General features: G+C 42.5%; 2 protein-coding genes across 2 annotated transcripts in view; one reads left to right on the forward strand and one right to left on the reverse strand.

Moving 5' to 3' along the window:
* The window catches only part of pcsk6 (proprotein convertase subtilisin/kexin type 6), a 29,192-nt gene extending 20,551 nt beyond the window's left edge, over positions 1-8,641 (reverse strand). Inside the window, exons 1-6 of the mRNA XM_047042495.1 lie at positions 8,037-8,641; positions 6,883-6,987; positions 5,273-5,383; positions 4,081-4,224; positions 3,268-3,344; positions 1,215-1,303 (exon numbers count right to left, since the gene is read on the reverse strand). Of these exons, the coding sequence (XP_046898451.1) occupies positions 1,215-1,303; positions 3,268-3,344; positions 4,081-4,224; positions 5,273-5,383; positions 6,883-6,987; positions 8,037-8,195 (685 nt within the window). The 5' untranslated portion in view covers positions 8,196-8,641. The remainder of the gene's footprint in view (positions 1-1,214; positions 1,304-3,267; positions 3,345-4,080; positions 4,225-5,272; positions 5,384-6,882; positions 6,988-8,036) is intronic.
* Positions 8,642-14,252: 5,611 nt separating this feature from the next.
* On the forward strand, positions 14,253-25,959 carry plekho2 (pleckstrin homology domain containing, family O member 2). Its single transcript, XM_047041974.1, has 7 exons — positions 14,253-14,477; positions 18,525-18,674; positions 18,992-19,114; positions 22,201-22,305; positions 22,401-22,499; positions 22,631-22,915; positions 23,005-25,959. The coding sequence occupies exons 1-7, from the start codon at positions 14,469-14,471 to the stop codon at positions 24,613-24,615; spliced, it is 2,382 nt and encodes a 793-aa protein (XP_046897930.1). The 5' UTR covers positions 14,253-14,468; the 3' UTR covers positions 24,616-25,959.
* The last annotated feature ends 1,487 nt before the right edge of the window (positions 25,960-27,446 follow it).

Raw genomic sequence — 27,446 nt, forward strand, 5'->3', positions numbered from 1 at the left:
ACAAACAACCTCAACCTGCTTCTGTAAAACAAATAGCACAACAGCCCCACTGTGCAGCCCAGAGCACCTTCAGCAATCAATTACTTCTCTCGTAGAAGTCACTTTTTATTTCTACACAACAGCGGGAAATAATTGAAGCTGTGCCCTGAGGATCGGGGCAGGGAGAGGTGGAGACTGTGACAGGCGTGATGAGAGCTGCGTTCACTGCTTCTCATTAGGAAAAGCTCAACTAGAAGACTGAATGTTTTCACCTCTCCCCTCTTGGCATTAGCACACGACAAGGCAGGGCCATGTGTTCAACCCAAAGAAGATCAGCCAAATCAGAATAGAGGCTTTGATGAAAAAGGATGATGTTGGTAGAGGGAGGGCATGAAGGAAGATGGATGAGCGCTGTGAGATCTTCAACCGTCACAACGCCTCTCTGATAAAACCTCACTTCACCGTTCATTAATAATGCTTTTTGATTGCATCATAACAAAACAAAATGCCTTCACTAAATAAAAACAACAGATTTAATTGGAACAATCAGATGTCCCAACAGAACATTACTATGGCAGCCTTGACTGAATGAAGTCATAACTGGATCCTGGCTATGAGCAGGAATCCTGGCGTACAATTCCATGAGGTAAAGGGAATCTAATCTAACACCCATCGACTAAATTAATTTAATTAAACAAACACTGCAGCACACTGGTACTGTACTGTGATGGCTCTGTTCCAAACATCTGCAGAAAGAAAGACAGACAGACAGACATACAGACAGAAAGAGAGAGAGTGAAAGAGAGAGAGTGAAAGAGAGAGAGTGAAAGAGAGTGAAAGAGAGAGTGAAAGAGAGAGAGTGAAAGAGAGAGAGTGAAAGAGAGATAGAAAAATGCACAGCTGCGTCAAACACAAACACAGAAGGAGGAGATCTAAAATTCCACCTTTTGATTAAAAACCCTGGACATTTGACATTACAGCAGCCGAGGGGATTAATGTCCTGTGAATGCATGAAATTCTGCACACTCTCCAGCCACCAGCTTAGAGCAGAACTAGAGAGAAACCAAGCAGAGCAGCACAACTCAAGGTTAATCCTGTGCACACATGCAGAATAATTTAGTTAAGAGACGAAAGAGAAAGGACAGAGAGAGAGAATGAGAGCGAGAACAAGAAAGTAAAAGAGAGAGAGAGAGTGAAGGGTTAGGAGGAGACAACAATGGCAAAGAAGACTTTACCTCCAATGCGTGCATTGTAGGCAATTCCCACAATGCAATGGGAGTTATTGGCCACAGCGGCAACTTCGCCTGCACACCGGGTCCCGTGTCTGAAGAGAGGGAAAGAACAACACAGTTATGTATCCACCTTTCTTCTGTTTGGTACGACATCACCAGTTCTTTATCCGAGAACTGCAGAGTTGAATGTGACCAATGTTTACCAATTAATCCTACTGTTAGAACAAACTCTTGCTAAACTCCTGCAGGGATTTTCTAATGATGGCACACAATGCAAATTCATTAACAAGATAACATCAACAAGATAAGCTGTGTCCAGATGCTTGCTAAGCACAAGTTGGGTCCGAAACTTTTCAAATTCGATACCTATTTCAGCACCCACTCCAAGTGCTTATTTGCATATCACATAACGGGTGGAATAAAGTAATCGGGGCTCCTTTGGAGAGAGTTAAAGGTTATCCTCTCTTCACAGGCTCAGCAGGTGGATGATTATTCAGAGGACGCCATTCGCAGTCTCTTTACCATATCTCTTTATCTCAGTCAGCTAACACACCTGAGAGCTGATTCAGACCCAAGGTTACCTGCCGATGCAGGCAGATAACGACTAATTGAAAAAAAGTGTTGGAAAGAAGAACTTCACAGAAATCCAACCAACCAAGGTGACAAGTAACTGTTATGAATCTCAAACAAAAACCTTTTTATGATTTTTTATTTGTATGAAATGACAGAGTGGAAGAGTCTGGCAAAGTGTGAAAGTGTGAAAGAAAGAGAAGTGAAGATGATGTGCTACAGAACATTGAAGATGACACCTTAGCCCATTTGAGAGATGTGGAACAATAGCAGAAGTTGGGGAAAGAGCACAACTACTTTTCAACCGGCTGTTGAAGGGGGTAGTGCGTGTTTGGTGGTGGTGTGTGTCTGTCTGTGTGTGTGTGTGTGTGTGTATGTGTGTGTGTGTGGCATGTGGGGAGGGAGTAAATGAGGGTAGAGTACACGATCAGCTGGACGGCTGATATAAAAATGTATGTGGCCAAGCAAGGGCTGGATGAAGTGGAATAGCATGCCTGGCATGGCCTCGTCTGGTATTATGCCTGTTAATGAACAACGTGTAGGGGAGGGGGTTTGGCATGGGCCTGGGTGCTCTGAATACTAACATGTTCTTATCCCACCCCGGGCCAGGTGCATCGAGTGAACTCATCTCTCCAGGGCTGGGTGACAAACCGGCATGCAAACATTTCTTTCTCTAATTGATTTCTTCTCTCCCTGCTCCAAATTAGGTTCACCTCCACACCAAAAGGGGAATTGCATCGTGCGCTAGCTTGGAGAGAGCAGTCGAGGTATATAAAAAAGAATAATTGAGACCTTTTGTGTTTGATTGCTGCCAACAACCCAGACGGGGTTAGAATTCTCAGCATTAGAAGTTGGTTAGCAAGGGAATTCAGTTAGGCAATAGCTCAGCGATAACAAGGAAAAGCAACATTGACAATAACTGAGAAAAGGGCTGAGGAAAAAAGTTGACTCTGTCCAACTGACACTGTGATCCTGAGTGTCTGATATCTATAAAGACAGCCAGGGAAATGAACTTGACAGCAGCACCCAGGTTCAGTGTTAGATTGTGAGTGGTGTTGGAGGGCTGCTGACATGTTTCAAAGTGCTCTGTGCAACTGATAGTGTTCATTAGTCAGTCTGTTGATCTCAGATGCAGACAGTACCCCTGCAGTGCAGGCAGGGCACAGATGCCCACCCACATCCAACATGAAAGGCCCGGACCTTTTCAGTGACGGCCATATTAATTGAGCACATTCAAACAGCACACAGACTTGAAAGGTGCCATTAGATGACTGGTCGAAGACGTAGATCTGCCTGTCCACCTACCACTGAGATAGAGAGATTGATGGAGCGATAGTTGGGGGGATGGAAGGACACTTGATGGAGGTATTGAGAGGTAGATGGAAGTAGGGAGAAATACATAGAAAGACGGACGGATAGACAGTTGATGGAATAAAGGGGCGAGGGAGCAGAGGAAGGATGGGTAAAAGAATGGGAGGACCCTCACTTGTTTTCATTGCTGGAGTCGTAGCGCGGGGTTGGGTCAGGGTCGTTTCCATTGACATCATAACTCGCCAGTTGGTCCTGGACAAAAGGACAGACAGACAGAGGGGGTTAGGAACAAGGGGAACAGGAGAAAAAAATACAGGAGAAAGAGAGAGGGCAAGAGGGAGAAATAGAACGAGAAAACAAATCATTGCTTGCACAGTACATACAAGGGAAAGAAAATATATTGCCCTGGTTTTTGCGATTTTCAGTCATATCTCATCTTGTGTGCTATTAGAGAACAAGTGATAAATTGGAACCAACACCAGCTATAACTTACAGCTGTAATCCAAGGTGTCAGACACAGAAATGAAATGTATTTACGACAAGGTTGTGTCCTACATTGGTGGGTGTTATAGGCTCCACAAATACTACCAGTGCTGGACCTGTTTTTGTTCCATGCAGTCCACAGTATATGCTCTGTGGATTACTCCCATGTTAGCTAGGTGTTTAACAGGACTCTCTTGTTCTTTTTCTCCAAAGTAGAGTTAGCGAAGGAATACTGCATAAATGCCTTCTATGAGAAATGACAAAACCAGAAGTAAACCTGAACAAAAAATAGTAAAAGTATATTTATAATTGCATAATAATATATTTAATATTGTATAATTAAATGTTGCTATAGGGTTAGGGTTATAATTTTTCTTATTTTTTACATTCTACTCATTCTACTGATTTGTCATTACAGAGTAATGTCTTTCTTTTCTTCTGGAGACACGCCTGCATCCATGCCCAAGGTCGGTAGGGTTACGCATGGGGACTTGGAGGCGCTCACATAGTTCTGCGCAAGGTCTGGATGGTTTCTCTCGATGCCGTCGTCCAGGATGGTGACCACCACATTCCTGCCAGTGTAGCCCCTCTGCCAGGCTGCCAGGATGTTCATCTCTGAGCGGCAGCGGTTGTTTTTATCAGTGCAGTGCTGATGAGGAGAACGGAGGACAAACACAAAGTCAACAGATATGACAGGAGCGTGGACACACAGCTGGATAATGCACTGCTGAATGTGCCGCTGTCCTTCCTGTCATTCATCAGACTGAAGGGAGATCCATCATGTGTCAAAAGTACTAGTGCCCACCATACAGTCAGACAGAGAAGTCATCTTTATTTAACAGCAAGTGTTTGTCTGTCCTTGAGTCTGAGGACATTGTGAGACCAAGTAGGCCCTTTGAAATTGCGTCAATGTGACAAAGAAGGCTCCTGGTCTGGGCCTAGTGTGAACAGAAATCTGCACCAATGTTTCTTATCTCCCCGAGGCCCATTAGGATTCAGCCCTTGATACACCTTTTAGTATTCAGGTTCAATGCTCCAAGTTTAGAGACTCCAATAAGAAATATACACCGTAAGCGATGGAGGAGACATTTATGGGCCATCTGTCTGCTTAAGACCGGCTCTGCTGCAGAATGCAGGAGTGGGCCCTGGTGCTGGTTTAATTCCTGACATGTAGTGCACATTCAGGTAGTGAATAATTTTCTATTAGCTCATCGCCTGTTCCATCTGATGGTTTGTCTAATCCCTCCTGCCCCCTGAATCCTTGAGACAAACACCTCCTCTCACAGATAGACAATGGCGGTTGGGACAATTTCACACCTGAGTTCATTAAAGAAAAACTTATCACAAAGTATAACACTGAGTAATTCTCAGACAGCTAAGATGGACCAGCAGAGGCCCCTTCCATTAGACTGGTGCTGGTAAGACATGGGGTGCACCTTAAACATAAGATCAATAATGTCAGAGCAGAACAGGGACTCTCAGAATCTTGGGAGTACTTTGTAAGAGAAGGTGCAGCACTAAACTAAGGGAGAGACGTTAGCAGCTCAGCCTAATGGCATACATTGGAGTGGAACTTCAGCCAAGTCATGGTCTGAGGAGCCTTTCGTTCCTTGAGTTGTGTTATGGTAAATAAACGCCGCTGCTGTGAGTCTGTAGACAGGACAAGAGTGATTGGAAGACATTTTCTTATTACTTACTATATACCACATGTTTGACCATTTAGGGTCATTGAAGTGGATGAAGTTGGGGTCATTCCTGGTGTATCTCTTCACCCGAGGCTTGACTAGCTGCTGCTCTGACCAGGATACCTTGGGAATCACATAAGTAAAGAGACAGATTGGCAAGTGTTACTGTAAATTGTTGCATCGGGCCAACTAACGCCCCTTAGCAGTGACAAAATTACCATATTCAATTACCAGTTTTGAGCTATTGCTTAATTTATATATATCGTCTTCATATACATGCAGAATATCCCAGAATATTCCTGAATTGTTAAGAGCCATTGATAATGGAATGGCGATTTAGAATAATTAACTTACTTTTTTACTCAAATCATTTGAAAATTTAAGAGAAAAGAATTTGTTTGCAAAGGCCTGATAAAGAAATTCCTCAGCCCGTGTAAATTAGTCTTTTGCTATTTCCCTAAATTACAATTACCAGAACACAGTGGATGTCTTCCCTGAGGAGAGATCATCATGAATGAATGTTTTGCAGAAAACCATATGCTGAGGAGTTGAGCACCAAGACACTGCAGCTAGCCTGGGGGCCTCGGAGGAGAGTAATGAACTTTAAAATGACCACTAATGTTACAATAAAGAATGTTAACAAACTAATTTAATTTTCCATCTTGAACATATCCATTACACACACTGTTGGCTAATACAGAGACAGACCCAGATCTACTTTCATAATACATTCACATGTAGATTCATAACAATCTGCTACTTAACAATAATCTACAGCAGCCTCCAAAGTAGTGCAATGTTGTAGGGTTGAGCGAGGGATTGTGACCATCATTCCCTTCCTCACTAAGTGCAGCATATTCTGGGTAAATTGTGCATTAAAAGTGGTCCCAACCCACTGCATGCTGTATATAAACCTGGCTGTGCAGTGTGGACCTCATAAAATCAACAGTTTAGGTCAGATGAGGAAGCTAGTGGAGAAATCCTGAACATTACTCTTCATAAATGACGTCATGGAGGTGGTGGTCATGCAGGCTAGGTACACCCCATCAGAGGGCTGCTGGGCAAATTGGTTTCCTGGGCGTTCTCCCCAACCCTTCATTTTCAACTCAGGGTTTAGCAGAAGATATTATCTGGAAGGCTCTTCTTCTGCCTTTCCTCAGGACGTGGGCTTTGGGTTTTATTACTCCTGAGATCCAGGATGCAGGGAGATTATCTCAGCCCAGAGGCCAGAGAACAAGCACTCAGAACAGACTGTTTTCTGCTTTCAACCGGCTTGGAGGCCGCAGGGAAATGTCCCCCTACAATTACCCCCTATCAGATCCCCAGGATGTTGGAATAGAGTAATCTGCCCTTTGGCATTCTGCTTCTGAATTTTGAGATACATTTTTTTAATTAAAGTCAGACAATGGAATGTCAGTGGACGAGTAGAAGCAGTCTGACAGCTGTATCTAGAATTTATTTTACGATCACAGTGTAAAAGTTGGACGTAACTCCTTTGAACTCCACTAGTCTTGCAGTAAAAATAAAATAATGCTGTATTGTAACAACACAACTTTAACAAAACCTATTTGCACTGCAGCCCATGTAGGTGTTCATGTGTTCTGTGTGGGCCCTGGTCTCACCTTTGGGTCCATGTGGATGAAGCTGTGTGTGCCCCTGGAGGAGAAGGCAGCTCTGCGCACCACGTGGCTGTGGTGGAAATGATAGTGGTCCTCCAGGCTTCCTATCTGGAAGACCGAAAAGCAAAGCAATACAATGAGAAAAATAACAATAATAATGTGTTCATTTAGCCAATTATTTTATCAAAAGCAACATGCAGAAGGAATTTATAGCCGCAAACTTTGGATCTGCCATACCCTTGGAGCCATGCCCTTCCACAAAAACATACAGGGAAGATGATTGAATTATTTATTCATGGTTTATATTTTATGGTAATATACTGTAGTTAAGAAGTTATGATTAATTGAATACAGTTAACACTGCTGCTAAAACAACCATGTGCAGAGCAAAGGGCAAGACCTGTGTTCTCCATTCAAAATCTTCCCCAAAGCAAAGAAAGTGAACTTGAAGTATATAGGCATTCTTTTCTCATGATCTCAATACACACATGAATTCCAGCACATGTGCTTTTTTGGCCCAGAGCTGTGGAACTCTTATTTCTAGAACTATGACAGTTTACTCTCCGTCTTTCCTATCTCATCCTTCTGCTGAATTCTGATTCTGATTCTGAATACTGTCTTTGTAATGTAGATATGCTCTCCCTGGAACTCCAATAAGTATTTTTCATTCAAATGTTTTGATCAATCTTGAATCCAATATTTTTCTTACAATTCAAATCTCAGTGATCTACAGAGTTTTTATTATATCGTTTTCTAGATCCTTACTGTATCCATTGTAGGCTATAGGATGTGGTGACTCACTGAATGCACTGCTCTATTCAGTGTTTGCCATGTAGCGCACACTAGCGATGCAGTGAGGCAATCGGTGTGTTTGAAGTGACGCCAACAATGTGTGTTTGAAGTGACGCCAACAATAAATCTTTATTTTTAACTCCTTACTAAGATAAGTACTTCCATCGCTTATCAGAAATGTTTATCATTTATATGGAAAATTCCAGTTATAATTCTACGATGATGTAGTGTGTCTGACAGTTCATTATTGATTCGCCTTTCCAAAAGCAAAGAGAGACGCAGGTTATCCTACAGACAAAACCCTGTTAATCAAATCAAATAAATATGACTGAAAAAAAGTGATCAACAGGCAAACTGAGTCTTACCTGGCCCAAATTATTATATCCATATTTAGCAGCAAGTTTGTCTGCCTCCTCGTGTCCCCCTTCAATACGCACAGCCCAGTGATTTGTGTAAACATTCCTCGGGGGCAAAGACTGACACAGTTCTAAACTTGGAAAAATAAAGATTATAAATAAGATCATTTTGATGACCGAAATCAGTCCAACAGCATTCACTTTAAAATAAAGCAGGAGTTATTCCAATATTTGGAAATTCATAAAAATCGCAAAATCCAAATCAATTCTCATGTGTCATGTGTCCATCGTCTTCCAGCCAGTAGTCCAAGTGAAATTCACTGACTGGCCAACTGTAATTAAATGGCGCAAAAAGTTGGAAAGTGTGAACCTTTGCACCGTGAAAGTACTCCGCTATTTGTGAGTACAGTAACCAATGGCGAGTCCCATCTCAGAGCAGCCTCTAACCGCAAAACGCAGAGGTAAGGAGAGTACGCGCATCTGAGGACTGACAGGGCCACGCCTCTCCAACCTGCGCGAAGAGCTCGCAGGGAGATGTCATGCTGAGGCTTCTCCCCGGTTAGGGTCACGTCTCTGGCAGCAAAACACTGGCATCAGTTATTGCTCTCACTTCAACTGAGTTAAACAAAAAGTAAAGATCAATGCCCTACGTGGGAGGGGGGAGGGAAGGGGTGTGGCGTATGAAATCAGTGGACTTGTGCCTCTCCTGAAGTGCTTCTTTACATTCAAGAAGCTGACAGAGTAAATATACTTTGCTTATGAGGTCTGTCATTCCGTTTTCCTATCACAAAACTGCCAAACATGCTTCATCACAGAACCTTCAAACTGCCACAAAACTATCACAAAACCCTCATCCTTTCACTCTCTCTCCCTCTACCATCCCTTCTCTTTCCCCCTTTTTTGTCTTTCCTCTCTCTGTCTCTCTCTCTCTCTCTCTCTCTCTCTCTCTCTCTCTCTCTCTCTCTCTCTCTCTCTCTCTCTCTCTCTTTCTCCATCTCTCTCTCTCTTACTCTTCTGAAATGAATGAATAATGTGTTGCTGATTTGCCATCATTGGTATTACCATCAACACAAATGTTGTCATTGACACATTAATCCTTATTCCTTTTAGCTGGAATGCACATAAAAGTTAATTAACCGATGCAACATGGACCAACTAAACACACAAGACAGTTAGGATTAGCTCTGAAATCTTATCAGGAGAAGCAGTTTGTGGACAGGGTGAGCATAAACAGAGATGATGTAAGAGTGTGACAAAACACACTGTTTTAGAAGCATGTTGAGATATCAGATTCCAGGAAGTAGTCCGTTAGTTTATTGAGAACATGTTTGGTAAACCCCATTGCACGCTAAAGAGTTACAGTAAACACAGAGTCAGGGTTGTGACACAGAGTCATTACAATGGTGACTTGGGGAAGAGTTGTGGCGGACCGAGGTAGAATGAAGCTATTCATTTCTAGAACAGAATGTAGAATAAAGCTGTTCATTCCAGAATGAAGTTTAGGATGAAGTTTAGGATGAAGTAGAATGAAGAATGAAGTTTAGGATGCTTTCAGATCCCAGTAGGGTGGTAAACCATTCAGAAAACACACAGTAAATGTAACATAAACCTCCCGTGAATCTGAGAAAAATAGTTTTAAACTATTTTCCATTGCTGGGTCTGAGCAGATGGAAGACCATATAGTTACTGTACAGCCACTACTGAGGCTGGTGATGTGTTCACCTGGGTACTGTCAGATCAAACAGATCTCACTGGGTTCATAGACCAACCTGTTTACACATGCACAGGCAACGTAACAAAGCTGCTATTGCTCACAGGCTTCATGTTGGAAATGTGTCCACAGCAGTCGACCTGTCTCTGGTACATGGCATCAAGGGCTCTGATGGGTTGTTGTTTTTCTTGTGTAATGAATTGCAGAAATGAGTATTAAAGTTGATGAAGGCTTTTGTTTATACATGCACTCCATCCTGAACTTTATTCTTCGACAGCAACATCTATTACTAAACAGGATTCCAGCAAACTGTTTATTTACTCTCTTTTATGTGTTTTGGGTGGGATTAAAGGAAGTCAACAAAAGTCTCATATTGGCAATTAACACATACCACCTCTTTTCTTTATAATAACGAGGTGAAATCCAGGAGAAAGTGTGCAATTCAATACTACAGAGTGAGTTTCCCACAAAGTAGCTATTGGCAGGAAAGTATTAGGGTTGTGGTTTCCAGGGTGTGTAGGTATAGAGCTGTGTGTGTGTGTGTGTGTGTGTGTGTGTGTGTGTGCGTGTGCGTATGTGTGGAGGTTGTGGGTGTCTGTGTGTTAGCATACAGTATACTTAAACTCTGAACACAGAGACCTCCACATTGGCACCTCTCTGCCCTGGCATTAACCAGGCAGAGCTGGCAGGCTGGCAGGTTTGTGTTTGAAGTTCTCAGGTGGGTATGTGTCATTGCCCAATAAATCATCTATTTCTTCAAACAGAGATACTTTCGGGATCTGTGAGAGCCATACTGAACAACCCTGCTGTGACATAAATTGAATATGATTATTAAATACATCAATGGTTTTCTTGGGGGTAATTACAGGCTATGCATGAACTTGACATCTGATTTGAACTGTTAACATTCCGATTCGACATGCCTATTTGGTCATCTCACTTAAATCATTAATTATGTACAATAAACCAGAACAAATGGATATACTATACTAATGCCTGTATTGATTTATCATCATGTTGCCAGGATAAAACTAACTATGTTTTTTCTGTATTCATTGTTCCTTCTGGAAAAGGAACCTAGCAATAATGACTTTGCTGCCATCTTGTGTTAGGAGTCTTTACACCACTGAAGCAGTAAATGACCACATTTGTATCCAAACAGAATCTTAGGGGTTCTGAAGGGTTATCTGGAACATATATGGTTCTATAAGGTAGATTTAAGTAGTCCTGTGTATGACCTTGTCGATTTCAGAGTGTGCAGACAACGTTTTCATGAGCTGCATTCTATATTGTTGCATAACATCAAAATAAGTTATTATAATTCCTGCCCCACCCTGCAGCTGAGATGATATTAAGATAAATCAAACCTACTTACAGACAGTTTGGGATACTATGCAATTTCATATCAACATAATCTCATTATGTTGAGATTATGATTATGTTTCTCTGAGATTATGTTTCTCATTCATTTTCTAAACTCAACAGATTTTTGAGGGACTGTAAAATTCACAACTCATGAAACCACATTTTTATAAGTCACCTAAAGGCAACCCGAATGTAAGATTATACGTTTGCTTGAGGAGATCTGTGGACAGTAAAAACAAATGCATTCAATGGTAGATTATCAGGTTGCAGTTCTTTCAATGCCAGCGGGGGCAAACTCTGATCAAATTACCATTAAATTGTCCTCGCTCTTCAGACTAAACATCCCACTTCATAAAGATTAGACTTTAATGAAGCGGGCAGCAGGCTGTCCAGCCTATCATTCCACCAGAAAGCTTCCTGCAAAGTAATTAACTCTCTAAGAGACAAATCAATAAGAATCACCACACAAGGTCAATCAATGTCAATAACAGCAGATAGAAGCATCTGGAAATAACAGAAGAAGACTAGATTAATTTGAGGTGCCAAAACATCTGCAGGATCTAAGACGTGCATTTCCAAAAACTCCTTTCATAAACACACAAGTCTCATTTTCAAATGAACAATCCATAGAAAGAGAGAGTATAAAAACGGCCTAAATTCTGATGAACTGGGCACACGGCATGCAGCCACACTGGCCACAGTGATCTGTATAATTGCATTTAAGTAAGACCTCTCCCTTTTAACTTGTTTGCTGCATGCTTTTGCGGCTGGGCTGAGCACAGACAGGGACAGAGCAGCTTTTCAGAGCCCACTCCTTTGGGAGGAAAGCTGCTGCCACCAAAGGGGCTTTAGAGAGGTTTCCTGGGGGTCTCTATGGGAACGGTTAGGCCGGAATCAATGAACAGAATGACCGTAGATCAGCTCAAGAGGGACAGCTTCACAGTCTGGATCTATGTAGCAGCAAGTAGTGGCATATTTGTGGTCAGAATGTTTTTTGTGGCAGATGGATCTTAAATGTCAACTGCCACTGAAATACCTCATCCAATATTGATAGATTGTTATCACGTGTTACCACTGAATCCAGGATTTCAGATTTTCTCCAAGTTATAAAATACTGTTACTATTGAGCCAGAAGCTGCTGTTTGGTTTTGAATAAATGCTTAGTTTAAAAATACAATCTGTAGATATGGAAAGTTGCAGCACCAGGTGAAGAATGTTTAAACAGTCTGTGAAACAGTCTGTGAATAGAGCTACAGTATTTACAGCTTGGTGGGGAAAATTAAGTCACATGAGTGTTTGTACCAAAATGACATGCAAACAGAAATAAATCTAAAAGAAATGGTATGAACCATGTTCTTTTCTACCAACAGTAAATTATTTTTTAAATGATATTTCCAACAAGTATATTAAACTCCATCACTGCTAACATGGTAAGATGATCTGACAAAATTGCCAGTATGGAAGCTATGCTTATGGGTGACTTATGACTGTCTCAATAAGTGAAATATCTATTTGGGAAAGGTTAGTTTTGTGGGAAAAGAACAAGAGAGACTGACAGTGAGTGAAGGAACAAGAGGCAAAGAAAGAGAAAAAGAGCAATAGAGAGAAAGGAAGAACGATAGTGCAAAAGAGGAAGAGTAAGAGAGAGAGTTCTAGAAGAAGGTTTGGTATTTGCCCAGATTGGCCTGTCAGAGTAGACAGGGCCAGTAGTGATTCTTATTGATTCACAAGTCCACATATCCCATCAGCTACATGACAGTGTAATTATAGCTGCTGCCAAGGCACAGCCACTCACAGCATCCCAATGGTGCTTGACTGCGATCTCAGGATAAAACAGACAGAGCAATGTCATTCCCAAACCAAGGGAGGACAAAGCACAGCAGGGCAGCTGGGGAATCCTAATAGGAGAGCAGGGTGACAGGTAACAATGTTATCCAGCTCCCTGGGACAGAGACACTTAGAACTGGGCCCCACTATGACAGGGAGTCGAAGAGGGCCTTAGGGAGGAAGTGACTAGTCTAGGTCTAGATCTTCTTATGACCTATGTCAACGCTCCTAAGACAAGCTTAGTTTAACTCCCATTTTCTTATTTAATTTAGAAATTTTATAAAAACCCATAAAGCATTTCAAATGGTCATATAATATACCTGCATAGACATGAAGACTATTGACTAGGTTTATATTCATCATCTGGGGTATAAGGCCTGGATCCCTATACAGGAATGATCCGTGATGGTGACTGAGGTGACATCACACACACTTACAGTACCACCGACAGGCTGGAGGTGGCGCTGTACTTCTGATAACTTTAAATGCTTGACTGAGGCCCTGTCTGTAGGGAAAAGGTTGTGCCAGGTTGTACTCATCTGGTTTGGTCTGACAAGAGAGGATGGTCACAAAAAAACAGATACACACAGTTCTCTCATTCACACACAAACACACATACACACGTACATACATCTCTTTATAAACCTGGTTTGATCTGAGCTAGGCATCCAACATTATGCAGCAAAGGAAAGAGACGGCTTTGTCCGATTTAAGTTATTTTTCAGTGTATGTTGTGACAGCACATCCTGCTCTCACCACACCTACCAGGAAGTGAACACTGCAACATTATGACAGAGTTAATCATCTCAGATGCCACTACCAATAGAACAGATCGATGTAACTATGCATCTAAACTATGCGAGACACATGCATAAAACACTACATGATAATTTTAGAAAATGGACCTATAAACCGAAATTATCTGCAAACAAAAAGTTTGTTAACATTAATGATAGTTTCATTTTGACAAAAAAACGATCATAATTGCCAATAATCATAAATACTAGCTATATAAAATGAAAGTAAATTCAGCAATACAAAAAGAGGAAGAGGATAGCAGCTTGCTTTTAATTGATGTGGTTGTTGTCGACTGTATTAGTACCATGACACAAAAGGTTCTTTCTAACTATAAAAAATGTATAACTTTCGAGCTCCTTATAGACGAAAGCTGATAACGTTCCTGAAGAATGCATACTTTCGCACTGCACAATTCAAGGCCATCAATTCGTCACGGTCATCACTGCTCCTACGCGAAGCGCTTTACTTCAATTCAAGTGTATTTCTGTTGACGCGCTGAGGCATTCAGGGACTTACCGGAAACCAAACTTTTTTCAACTCTTCGTTGAGTCGAAAGAGGAAAAAAGAGACAACGGTCCAGCGTCAAAACTTTAGTTCCTTATTTGATTTTTTTTCCACTTTTGCGTCATGTTTGATATGTACCTCTTGTTGTCGCCAACAAGACAATTTACTGCTTTTTGTCAAGAATAAACTCGCCGTCGAGGGTTTTTCTTGTACATAACGGATCGTAGTGTTTTATCATGGAAGATGTGAGTAGCCTATTTTTATTTGCTTTCTGCTACGTGTGTGCGGCCACTTTGCATTTGTACGAGAATTCATGCATAGTTTTCTTGTGGAATTCTTCAACAGAAGTTTAAAAATGCCGCTTTATTAAATGTGTCAATAATTGAACTCACAATAGGCATCAAGGCAGCAGAGATGAAGTTGCCGAAAAGGACTGCAGGAGACTTGCACAAAGTGATATCACACAGTTCAGGGTAGAAATGGATATTAAGCGTACGCACTGATGCGGCACGCTACCAGCATTCACAATTCCATTCTAAGGTGGCAAATGAGCACCTGCGGAGCTGTCAGGCTGCCGGTGCCTTTGTCACAGCAGTCTACACATTTTCACTGGAGTCAACGCAATTTTCTTCTTGAAGTGTGAACTTGTGGCACACAAGTTCACACTTCAAGATTATTATGCCGGATGAAGTTGCAATGCTTGCATACGGCAATAAGACTTAATTATATTGAAATACTTTGTTAGCTGGTTTTGCATTTTGAGTGCCTTATTGTTTTTATGATGAATGACTTCCACAACACGGGTAGCCTAGTTTACAAAACCTGTTGCAGATACGGAAAATAGTGAAAAGGGATTCAGGAAGTATCTAGATAAAAAAAGAAGAAGTTTCAACAGAGAAGTGATAGACAAGAAACAAATGAGTAGCCTACTGATAAACTCTAACCCAACCCTTCATGCCTTTCAAAATGAGTTTTTTATTGAATTACGACATAGCCAGCGCTGGCACAGTGACCTATGGTGTGGACACTGGAGCAGCCCATCCCTTCCAGTTAATGTCCCATAGCTCAAAAGTAAAGTAATCATCCTCCACACTACATGGTTTACATGTGTCTGTAATGACTTCTGCCTCACATTGTTAGGGACTGGGTCCACCTTCTGGTCTAAGTCACACTGACCTAACTAACCCTAATCCCACTATCAGGAGAAAACTTAAACCTTGCTGTGGGTGCATTGGGTTTGTGTTCAGTCCTAGCCTGCCTAGCCAGGTGTTTGACTTCGCCCACGGGCCTACCACTCTCAACTTAGTAATAAAGTATTTATATTCATTTAGCAGATGCTTTTTTCCAAAGTGACAGACAAGGGAGATTTGAACTTGCATCTTCTTGATCTGCAGGGAAATGCTGTAACACTGAACTACACCCATCTCATTAGTTTAGCTATCCCTTTTCTGTAAAATCATTTCACCCTCTCTCTTTCTCGCTCTCTCTTTGTGTTAGAAAGAGAGAACAAGGCGCTCCATAATGTCTCTGTCCATCCTCAGGGTCATTCTGTAATGCTCATTCAGCAGTGAGTAGCCCAGAACACATGGTGGGGCTGCATGGCCCATTCATTCCTGAGGAAACAGACTTGTACATTATGTGTCAAGGCAGAAAACAATGAACCCTCCCTGGCCATCGTCCTGGCATTGAGGCTGGTGTCCTACAATGGCTGTGTGTGTGCCAGAGTCCTTTAACACTCTGATGGTGCGGCTGATAAGTCCTGGAGAGAGCTGGTGGGGATGTTGGAGAGAGGACACTGTTTTGGGACATCCATTTGTTTGATGTTTTTTTAGACACCACCCCCCCCCCCCCCCCCCCGCCCCCCAAAATTAAAATAAAGAAATAAATCATAAATAACTCTCTTGACTCTCCACCAGCCTTCTTTGTCTTTCCTTCCATCCTGTCTCATGCGATCTTGTGATGCTAAGGTTGCTGTGTGTCTCAGTGATGTTATGAGCTCAGATGCTGCTGATGAGGTCTTGTGGTGAGTTCATGCCGGTCAGGCCAGCAGGGAGCTCTATTCAGACCCGTTTCTCTGAGCTCTATGGGCAAGGCTTTATGAGGAACACATGTTCACAGAGGTGTGTATCACTTACAAATCCCCATGTTTTTACTTACTCTTTTAAGAACTTGTTATACTGTACGAGCTTGGCAGATTTGATACAAAACTATATACTTTAGCCTATACAGTGAGTTCCTTCAGATAAAAAGGTGGATTGTCTTACAGATCAATCATCAAATGTCGTTGTCTTTGCAAGTTGGAGTAGTAGTAGCACTTGGTTAGTGTGACAAGTTGGTTATAGGTCGCCCCAAAGTCTTCTTCCTGTATACAAGTTTATGTTAGCAGGCCAGTTTCCTGTTAGCTATGAAAAATATCTAGCACTCATGCTAACCAATCAGGCTGGCTAATAAACATAAAAAGTGAATTATGTCACTGTGTTAGTAACAAGGCCAGTCCAAGACATATAGAGCCCAGCCAACTGAGCTCAGAGTCATAAAACTTCTCTTTTCTTTACTGTAATGTCACCACACCCATTTTCAGGCAGTGTGCCGTGCTGTCTGTTATTGTGCTGTGGTGTGTGATATGTTCCACTTTTCCCCATCAGTGTGTGAGAAAGAGACAAAGGCCAATCAGTGTTTTCCTCTTTTCAGCCAGAGACACAGACATGCCATGTCCCCTCTTTGCCCAGGGGCTGTATCCTGGACAGTGCAGCAGAAGAAGTGTGACTGTTCTCTCTCTCTCTCTCTCTCTCTCTCTCTCTCTCTCTCTCTCTCTCTCTCTCTCTCTCTCTCTCTCTCTCCAACGCCCCTTACACACACACCCTCCCCCCTCTCTCTCCTCTCTCTTTCTGCTTTCTGTCTTCTCCCCTCACAACTGCTCCCCTTTTCTTGGACATTGCTCTACTCATACTGCCGTAGTGAAAGTGGAAAAACATCTAGACGCCAGATATCCTGTGGAATTTCCTTCAATAGAACAGGGGGGCTGGTCAGTTTACAACTGCACCTGCAAATGTCTTCATTTTATTTGATTACCCTATTATACTTGGACGCCTTGGTTGCCTCATTTAAGAAGTTTTATCAGGGGAATGCAGACAAATCAAACAATAGTATCACACAGTTACAGTATGTGGTGTTCTCCTGCCCCCTTGGTCTGCCTGGCCCCTGGACCTTTACTCTTCAGTCTTCACCACCTCCGTTCACGTCTCTCAGCTTGAGATGTGCTCAGTGTCTTCATGCCAATACAACAAACAGACCCACAGAGACGTCTTCACATTTTCATGTTTCTTAGTATCTCAAAAGCTGGAGTGTGAAAAAGAGTCCATGTGTTATGCATGGGCGTATCTAGCCTTATTTTGGGGGGCGCTCCAGCTCCCAAAATTTCATTAGCCCCCCCAAACCCTTTAAACTTTTTTTTTTCTTCACATTTTAAATCTAAATTTGTTAATTTCTCTTCCCTAAAACCCACTACAGGACACTATTTAAAAGGATATTTTCCCAGAAATCTTCTGGGGGAACATGCCCCCAGACCCCCCTAGTTTTGCTGGGTCACAGGAAAAATAAAAGTTTTTATCTAGGGTCTTAGCCCCCCGAAAAATGGGAACCTAGATTCGCCCCTGGTTTCATGGATTGGTGGTTTGCCTTGACCACTCCACTCTGAGGACTCTACAGTGGATCTCGACAGGGTCTGTGTCCTGGTGTGTTCCAGTTTTCTGTATTATTGAGAGCAGTGGTGAAGATACGATACAGCTGTAATAATGTTCAAGCTTGAGTTTATTGCTACTTTGCCGACTTGGATATGAGCGAGGAGCAACTGCAGGCGGGGAAGAAAAGGGAGGATGAGACATGAGAGGCTTATAAAATAATGAGCTGAAAGGGAACAGCAGACCAGGTGGAGAAGGTTAAGGATGTGGGATGAATGAGCTACAAGTCTTTGTGAAATTGAGCCTCTGTATCCTGAAGTCCCATCTCACTACACACTGAATTTGAAGACTGAGGGGCCTCTGGGTTTAACACTCCCTGCTTTATCTGTTTAAAACTCACACTGCTTTCTAGATCTGTCAGGTGACACTGGAAGGCAATTTCCTCCTAAGAATTCCTAAGAATAAGAATTAACTAACAACTGCTGTAACATCAGTACAAGTTGGAAGAAATTACTCATTTATGTACATTTAGTTTCTACGTAACACACTTTGCACAAAGAAACAAGAAGATCATTTGATTTTCTATTTGGGTGTTACTTTCTATTCTGCCAGAGTGTGAAAGAGAGCCCAGCCAAGCCCAAAGAGGCTCAGTTCTTGGGAAAGGCTGGCTGGGTGAAGAAGGCCTCAGGCAGGTTTCTGGTCAGCTACAAAGACCGCTACGTCCAAGTGGAGAGGACACAGGTTCTTGTGTATGAAAAAGAGGTATGGTACCCAGATTATCCACATCTATGCACTTCTCTTTATTTTTATTTGAGTATTCTGTTTTGATTTTCCTGTGTGAGCACCGAGTTTTAGCGTATTATTTACAGGTCATAGCTCTGTCTTTCCTTACTTCATATCATTTCAATAACTCTTTTCTTAATCACATTCAACCACTATAATCACTCAGTTATCCCATGTTGTTTCAGAAGTATTAAAAACAAATACACAGATTCTGTGTGCCTTGAGTTGCAGAGCCTCAGTTTGTTTGTAGGCCTCATTTCCCTGAGTAAACTTCTTCGTCTTCCTATGTGTTGCAGGACCTTCAGAACTGCCTTGATAAAGTGGACCTGGGAAACTATGACAAGTGCCACGAGATGAAGAGTGCCTTCACGAAGAAGAACAGACTGGTATTGATACGATCGCCAAAGTCTGTAAATAAGGTAAGTTGAACTTTAGTTCCGGTTAAATGAGAGACTCATTTTAGTTACTTTTTAAGGATGGGTTTTTTTTCAACACAGAAATCGTGTCACATGAATAATAGGAAAATAAATTTGACAGAAATTGTCAAATATGAGGATGTTGGTCTGAGTACGATCTTTCTATATCTTTTCTCGTTTCCTCTCCTTCTCTCAGGCTGCAATATAGATGTGTGTCACGAGTCATCAACAGAATGACTACTAACTGTAATTACATGCTTTCAAGTCTTTGGGTCCTGACCGAGGTGGAAGGAATTGAGTGGTTTGGTCACGGAGGGTATATGGAGACGAGGAGAGGCCTGAGGCCGGTTCGAGAGTGGCCAGGGGTACAGGCGTTCAGCCAACACTTTAATGAGGCTAATGTGTGCTCTGGCACCCAGGCAGAAACTACGGACTACTAAACAAGACATACACAGGGGATCGGAATAGCACTGTTTTTTTTAAACAAAAACAAGCAGTTTGTAAAACCCAATCAACTGTGTTGAACTAGAATGCTTTGTACACTTGCAACCTTACGTAACCCCTAAGAGATTGCTTGTGTGTGTGCGCAGAGCAGCTTTTGTTGATATGCTTGCCCTGTGCTCTCTAGCAGGAGGGGAAGTGGATGGGATATAGCTTTGCATCGGTTAAAGCCCAGTTCCCCCATGTGATCTGGATGACCCGTGGATGACCTTCCCATTTTTGTCCACTCTAGCTCCAGTCCAGATTCAGTCTAGATCCTGTCTAGATTCTAGATTATTTACAGTCCCCACTGGATTTTTAGGATCCCTTTGTGAAGCTTTTTTTCTGGAAATTTAAGCTGTTATGTACATTGATGGACTGATTCGAAAGGCATATAGAGGGAATTTCTGAATTTAGGTAGAGAGACGTGAGTTTTTGATTTCTGGAATTCCCCTTCCGTTGTCATTACTGTGAGCAATTCAGTCTGGCATAGGGAGATGAATATAGCTTACTAAATGTCTATTTGTTACAATGAGTTGATATACAATAAAGATGCTCTGATATAATCAAACGGTTTGACGTTTGGTGCTGGTTGAAATTTGAGGCTCGTAATGTAGGCAGAGATGAAGTCTTCTTGGCCCTCAACTCTGACACTGGAAATGTGGAAAAGTCAAAAGAAATGCAGAAGATACCAGAGTGGTGAAATACACTGTATTACAAACAGATGACGAGTCTGGACCATCAGCCAACCCCACGACTGGAGCAGATGTCAGAGGGAGGGAGGTCTGTGTGTGCTGGGCCAACAGCTGAATACCTCATCCCTGTGTGTGTGTGTGTGTGTGTGCGTGTGTGTGTGCGTGTGTGTGTGTGGGGAGGAGTATGTGTGTGTATCGGAGAGAGGAGAGCATATGTGTGTCGTCTGTGTGTGTGTTTGGGTGGGTCATTTTTTCCCCTCTCTCTAACACAGTGTCCAGGCAGGAGAGTGAGTCAGACCCCAATGCTTACAGCTTCATTTCAGTGCAGCACACACACATGCCGACACACACACACACACACACACACACACATCCCACAACATCTTGGAAAGACTTTTAAAGCTTGACTGTAGACACTGGCCTGTATCCTTTTATTAAACACTAGAAATGTCTGGTTCTCTCTGGTTCTTGCTTTAAAGCCTCCGAGTTTCACATTATGTTTTGATAGGATTGTACTTCAGACAGACTGTGCCACCCACGTACATATGAGGTTACATTCAGAGCCATTTCAGTTTGTTTTGGAGGCAGGATAGTTGTCGTTAAGCATTATTAGCTCTCAAGTGAGGGAGATGCACTGTGCTGATCCTTTACTTCCTTTGAGCGACGCACACAGCTGAAAAACGAGTGTGTCAAATTGAACTATTATAAAAACAAGTTCAGGGAGCAGATGACAGAAGCTTTTTTTGTCATGTCATCTCTATAATAGATGTAAATCTATGGTTTCATAACTGAGAGGCAAAGATGAAATGATCTTCTGACTTCCATGTCTGTTTTAACCCTCCTCTCCTCTTTTCATAGTCACTGTCTCAAGAGAAACTCTTGTTTGTATGTGTTTTACTTGGGTAAACATAATCCAGGATGCACATGCTTATTGCTCTTGCGCTTCCCAGTTTCCTGTGGAGGGTTGGTTGAAAACAAAAGGTACTTTTAATCTTGGAGAATAGTGTGAAGTTAGCAGTTCTTGATGCTGACCCCAGCACTCAGTCCACCCAGAAGTTTCTAGGCATCTGCTAACTTTTACTTCTGTCAGGCTGTGGTCAGGTCATCAGAAACAGCACTGCAGTGAAACTATTCTCACTGCTGAAGGTGGTTTGTTTAGCGTCCACAGTAGCACGTATATAAGGCACCTATTTAGAATCCAAAGGCCACATGTTGTGGCATACCCTAAATATTATCTAAATGTATCAAATTAGTTGACAAAGTAATACACATATATTTGCATGTTTTATGATACATTGTATTTTCAAAGATTAAATCCTACCCAGAGATCAAATCTGTCATCCGTGAACTATGTTGTACATGTAACTATGCTGCTTGTACATGCAAAACACACAATGTCTTGTAGGCCTACTTACAGTTCAGGCTGTTTCCAGTCAGGAGCTTTTGTTATTGTGCAAGTGAAGGGACTGAGAGGGCCTGACCAGGATGTTAAGAGCTTCTTGGCTGCCCCTGGGAGTTCTCCTGGGTAACCCTGTTAAGTTCTGGCTCTGCCTCAGTGAAAGGTATGCCAAATGCACAAAGCTTTTCAGCCATTATATGTACTTGAACTGTCACAGTGAGAGTTTGAAGCTCAGCTGTGCCACAGTTCAATATGGCAGAAAGTATACTGACCAACATTGATGTCAGGAAAAACATGGGTTGTTTTAAACTCAAAATGTCAGTTATTTATATGGTCATTATGGTGTAATACTAAAATGAAATGTATGTACATAGCTGAGCTATGAATTGTAAGTTATGTAATAGTTTTTTTTTTTTTCAGTGGATTCCGTTTTGGAAGTTAAGAGAGTGAAAATTTGTCATGGAGCAGTTGACTCTTTCTGTTTGTTTGTAATGTCAGTGTTTTCTGCCGTCCAGGTGAATGATGTCAAGTTCCAGGTTGCTAACCTTGAGGAGAAGGAGGCATGGATCAATGCTTTGAGTGACGGCATCAACAGAGCCAAGAACAAGGTCTTGGATGAGGTAAAGGAGTGGGTGTGAGACTCTTTGTACTGTATGCCCCTCACACACGTATGGGTTCTTGTTTCTGGAATACGTTTTCTTATTGTGTTCCCCAGGTAAAGATAGATGAGAGCAGTAATTTAGATCACGTGACACGCACAAGACCCAAGGGAAACCGCAACAGGAGGCCCCCTACCAGGATACATATGAAAGAGGTAGTGTTTGTGTGGGTGTGTGTGTGTCTTTGTGTGTGTGTTAACAAAGTCGGCATCAGTTCCGTCAATAGGAAGGAATACATTGATTTTCAGTTCAACTGTTGAGAACCATTTCCTCTTTCCTCCCCTAGGGGGCCAACGTTTCCTCAGAGGGTATGCTAAGACTCGACCGGGACATTACAGACAGCAGCACACCCAACGGCACCCTCTATGTCAACGTAGATACCATGGACTCCCCCAAAGAGGTGGTGAAGCCCTTGATGGAGGAGGAGGAACCCCAGGAGGTTCCACAGACAGAAGAACCCAGCCCTCAGAAGAAGGTCTTGAAGCCACCCATGCCCCCCAGTAAAGAGGCCAAGCTCCCAGCTGTGGCAGAGAGTGAAGACCCTGACAACACCATCTCTGAGAAGAAAGTTGTAAGTTAACCTTCCATGCCTGATTTCCATACCTCCATGCTTGGTTGTGATAGACGTGTAATAGGAATTTGATTTGTTTTGATTTAAAGGTCCTCAAGCCTCCCATGCCCCCGTCAAAAGAGTCCAAACCCGCTGTTTCAGCAGCGGGCGAGGTCTCCCAGGAGGACTTCCCTGACGATGACCTGGAGAAGAACCCGGAGGCTGGAGTCGAGAGTTTGTTTGGAGCCACACCTCCAAACAAACCCCACTGCAGCTCAACTGACAACCTGGCCGTGTCCCCTCAGTCCAGTCAGAACCCCAAGCCTCCCACCCCACCTTCCAAAGACAAGAAGCCCACTCAGCCCTCCACCTCAGAGACCACACGTTTACAGTCAGAAGATGTCAAAGATGAAGGCCAGGAAGAAGGACGAGATACATCTGAGACCACTTCCTCTGACATTACACAAACGACCTTAACTGAGTCAGTGACAAAAGTGGAGTCCTCCACGTCTGCTCCTAAGGATGTCCCAACTTCCTCTGAGGTCAGAGACGAACCGTTAGTTACCAGCACAGAAGAAGAAACCCCACAACCTGCACCTGAAGACAATGTTTCTGCCCGAGATAGTGAGGTGCCTACTGATCCTGAGGAAGAGCCTAAGGTGTCTCAACTCAAAGCAGCAACACCATCAATGTCCACACCTGAACCAATCAAAAAGAGCCCTTGTCCACCCACTCCTCTTAAGAAGAAGCCTATCAAAATCCCTCCTCCTAAAACTCAGGTTGAACCCTGTGTCTCTCAACCTCCAGGTGAATCCAAGAAGATTACCACTCCACCTGACGAGGAGCTAAATCCACCACCTACCATTTCACCTCCAGACCACACAGTCAGCAAGCCAGAGGAACCAGAGAGGGACCTGAAACTCCCAGTGGACCCCAAGACTGAAATCCCAATGGTGGTGCTCTGTCTGGCCGACCCAGGTGCTGACAGCCCCAGCTCCAGCCCGGCCTCATGCCACAGGTCCCTGGAAAAGAGAGAGTGCGAGGAGGAGAAGTCTGTGGACAGTGGTCAGCACTCGGACGATGATGGTGAGGGGTCAGAGGCTGGAGACACCATGGTCTGCTCCACGGCTGCTCTGAGGGGCAGCCAAGCCGCACTGGACATGATCAATGTGAGCGAGGATGATAACGAACCCCCCGATAGTCTTGGACAGAGTATGGACAAAGACCCCCCCGCAACAACCACTGCTCAGGCCCCAGCAGGGCCCCAGGTCAGCTCTCCGAAGGTCCATTCAACCTTTCTCAATTTGCGGATCAATCAGTCCTCTCGCCCACCGATTCCCCTTAAACCCGCAGCCAGGTCAGCCTCTCTGGGGGATCTGCTGTCTGAGTCCCCAGGCTCTGACACAACCAGGGATGGGGTGGGAGTCAGCGCTAACAGGCCCCCTGCTCTTCATCCCCATGTCATGGACCTTGAGAGTGAAGTGGACCTTAAGCTTAAAAAAACAGGGGATCTCCTGGCCACTCTTGCCTCCCAAGACAGTCCCACGGGTGGGCAGAGCTCTGCTGCGCTGGTGGGGGACGGCCTAGAGAAGGGCTCCCCTGAGGAGCTGCTGGCCAGGGCCATGGAGAAGCTGAGGAAGGCAGAAATGTTCCTCCAAGAAGCAAAGAACATGAAGGAGTCCAACCATCCAGAGAACAACAGCAAGAGAAACAGCTGGTGATTGTTAATAGGAAGTGTGAAACAAACAGATTCATTTTGGATTAATAGTAGCAACCTGAAAGAGCCTGTTTTCTCTGAGTAGAGCAGATTATGCAGGGCATGCAAGTGCAAGATGAGAATTAACAAAGTGTAATTACTCCCCCTGTAACCTTTCTGCAATCTGAAATACAGTAAAAACTGTACTGTTCTTTTTTTAATATTTCTTGATAATTTGTGATATTAATTACTTGAAATCTAATTGACCATTATGGGATATTGTGAAAAACAAAAAGGGATATTAAGCATAGTTAACAAAAATATGAAAACATTGCTCAGGTTTTTGGTTTGAAAAAACTTTTAATCTGCTCATAGGATATGTTACTGTATTCAAATATAGGTAGATGTGGCTCCATGCTTTCCCGTCTGTCCTTCCAGACTATAAAATGCTTTCAGCTCACCGATGAAAGTAGTTCTGTAGACATCAACATAATTTCTACTGAACAATGCTTTACACGACGCGCAGTGAAGTTGTGATACCTGCTATATACTGTATGTTCTGCAAAGCAGCCCTCTTCAAAACGTTTATAAATAGTGCACACAGGAACTAGAAGCTTCCTGACCGGTTTACAGAGTACTAGATGAACCTTAAATACTGCCATCAGACCTTGGGTCCCAGTGGTTCTGAACCATGACGGCAGTATGATTATTTTGTATTTAGTGTTTTAAGGGTTAATACACATTTTATAACATGTTGAGTCTTTTCTATCTTATTGGACCTCTTAGTGTTAGGCTTTTATGCTTAGGGTTTGAGGATTTTGGTTATGGACCATTTGAAGCACTCTATCTGTTCCACGTTTTGTACTTGAATGTCTACCTATGTGTGACATCTCGCCCATGTAAAGCACAGACAAACATTTAACAATTAAAAATGTTGATAAAAAATATACCGTCTGCATTTGTTGTCACTAAATGGAACTAAGCAAATAGACCAGATAATACCACCAATGTTTTATAACATTTTGTAACAGTAGCCTATCATGTGAACATATCTAATGTTATTTGAATCAAAATTTGTAAATAACATATGTGTTCTGAATTGCTTTTTATTTAAGTTATTAACTCTCATTGTCATTTTTTGGTCTGCCAGTGTAGAAATTATTAAATAACCCTTGCACTGCTTTTCACTTTTGCAAATTGCAAATTATGTCTTGAGGTTTTGTAATATTTTATGTAATATATTGTCTTGTAAAAATCCACTTATTGATAATACAACTAATTGGGTAAACTTGTGTGTAGATGTTTTTTTGATGCATACTAACAAATTGTTGTAAGTGCAGGCCATGTCTGAATAAACCTTGCCACTGTACCAAAGGTCTCTACTTGCCTATCTTGGTCTATGGTTCATGGCTAAACAATGCAATCAATAAGAATTAATCAACTGTTTGGTATAAAGCACATTTGTGGTTTTGAAAATGATTACCTGACGTCACCAGTAGGACTAGAAAGGTTGTGTTGGTAATTCACATCATGAACTGTTTTCATCATATATTTTCATTTCCAAAAGCCATTTCCTTTTAAGCATAGGTATATGCATATGGTATAGTGGTACCATATGGTATGGTTAAGTGCTATAAACAGTATTTAACCTAGTCTCATATCTCAAACATAAACTGAGGAAGTAAAAGAGCGTACTGCATACTGTGGTGACACATTTCGGGTCCATAATTAGTTGGTGGTATTTCTAAGGAACGTCTTAGGTGTCACACTGTTTTGTGACAAGTTTGTGACATGCTGACTTTGAAATACAGAACATCAACATACAGTACCAGTCAAATGTTTGAACACATTTTCCCATGTGTCCAAACTTTTGACTGGTAATGTACACGCACACAAACACACACAGATACACACACACACATACACACACACACATACACACACACACAGATACACATACAGATACACACACACACATACACACACACATACACACACACACAGATACACATACAGATACACACACACACATACACACACACATACACACACATACACACACATATACACGCACACACATACACATACACATAAACATACAGATACACGTGCACACACACAAGCAAAACACAGGTTGGCAAAGTATCAGGTTGTTCACATCACGTACAGTACCAGTCAAAAGTTTGGACACATTTTCCCATTCCCTCTGTCCAAACTTTTGACTGGTACTGTACATGTAAAAGGTACTTTTACGTAAACCGGGATCAATCTTGTTTGCATTACCATCGCATCCTTTCGGAAAAAACGGAAATGTCATAATTTCCTCTAGAAAGTGACTGGACAATCTGAAAGGTCGAAAGGTCCAGAGATAGTCCTGAGTCAGAGCACTGGGTCGGTGGAGCCGACCAGGCATGTATGCACAGTCTGTGCATAGAAGTGTGTGAATGTATTTTTCAAATCCTGTGAAAATGTTCACTGGGTGTAGTATTGAGAAGACATGTTTGTCATGTTTGGTCCCAGCTGCTGGTAATTCTGGTGCAGCGCTGCAGTGATGGAGTGAGGAGTGAATCATATCACGACAACTGCTTAATGTATGAGTGGGTCTACCATCCTGAGGATGTCTGAGTGGCTGAGGATTCCAGCAGGGCATTCCTGATTTGAGTGGAGGCCAATGGTCATGTTTATACTGTAAACTAATATATATGAGTAAAGCTTCAGAGTTTCTTTTGAAGTACTCCTATGGTTGCACGGTTCAAAGAAAATTAACAGGTGGGTAAAATGAAACAAAATGAAACTGTGTGTGCATGTGTGTGCATGTGTGTATGTAGGTGTGTCTCTGAGTGTGTGGATGTGCGT

The sequence above is a fragment of the Hypomesus transpacificus genome, chromosome 19 (assembly GCF_021917145.1).
Source record: "Hypomesus transpacificus isolate Combined female chromosome 19, fHypTra1, whole genome shotgun sequence".
NCBI lineage: Eukaryota > Metazoa > Chordata > Actinopteri > Osmeriformes > Osmeridae > Hypomesus > Hypomesus transpacificus.

Excerpts from the sequence above, each read along its gene's own strand:
- plekho2 (XM_047041974.1), top strand. Across the intron at positions 22,306-22,400 it reads AGAACAAGGTCTTGGATGAG|GTAAAGATAGATGAGAGCAG; the intron begins GTAAAGGAGTGG and ends TGTGTTCCCCAG. Across the intron at positions 22,500-22,630 it reads CCAGGATACATATGAAAGAG|GGGGCCAACGTTTCCTCAGA; the intron begins GTAGTGTTTGTG and ends TTCCTCCCCTAG.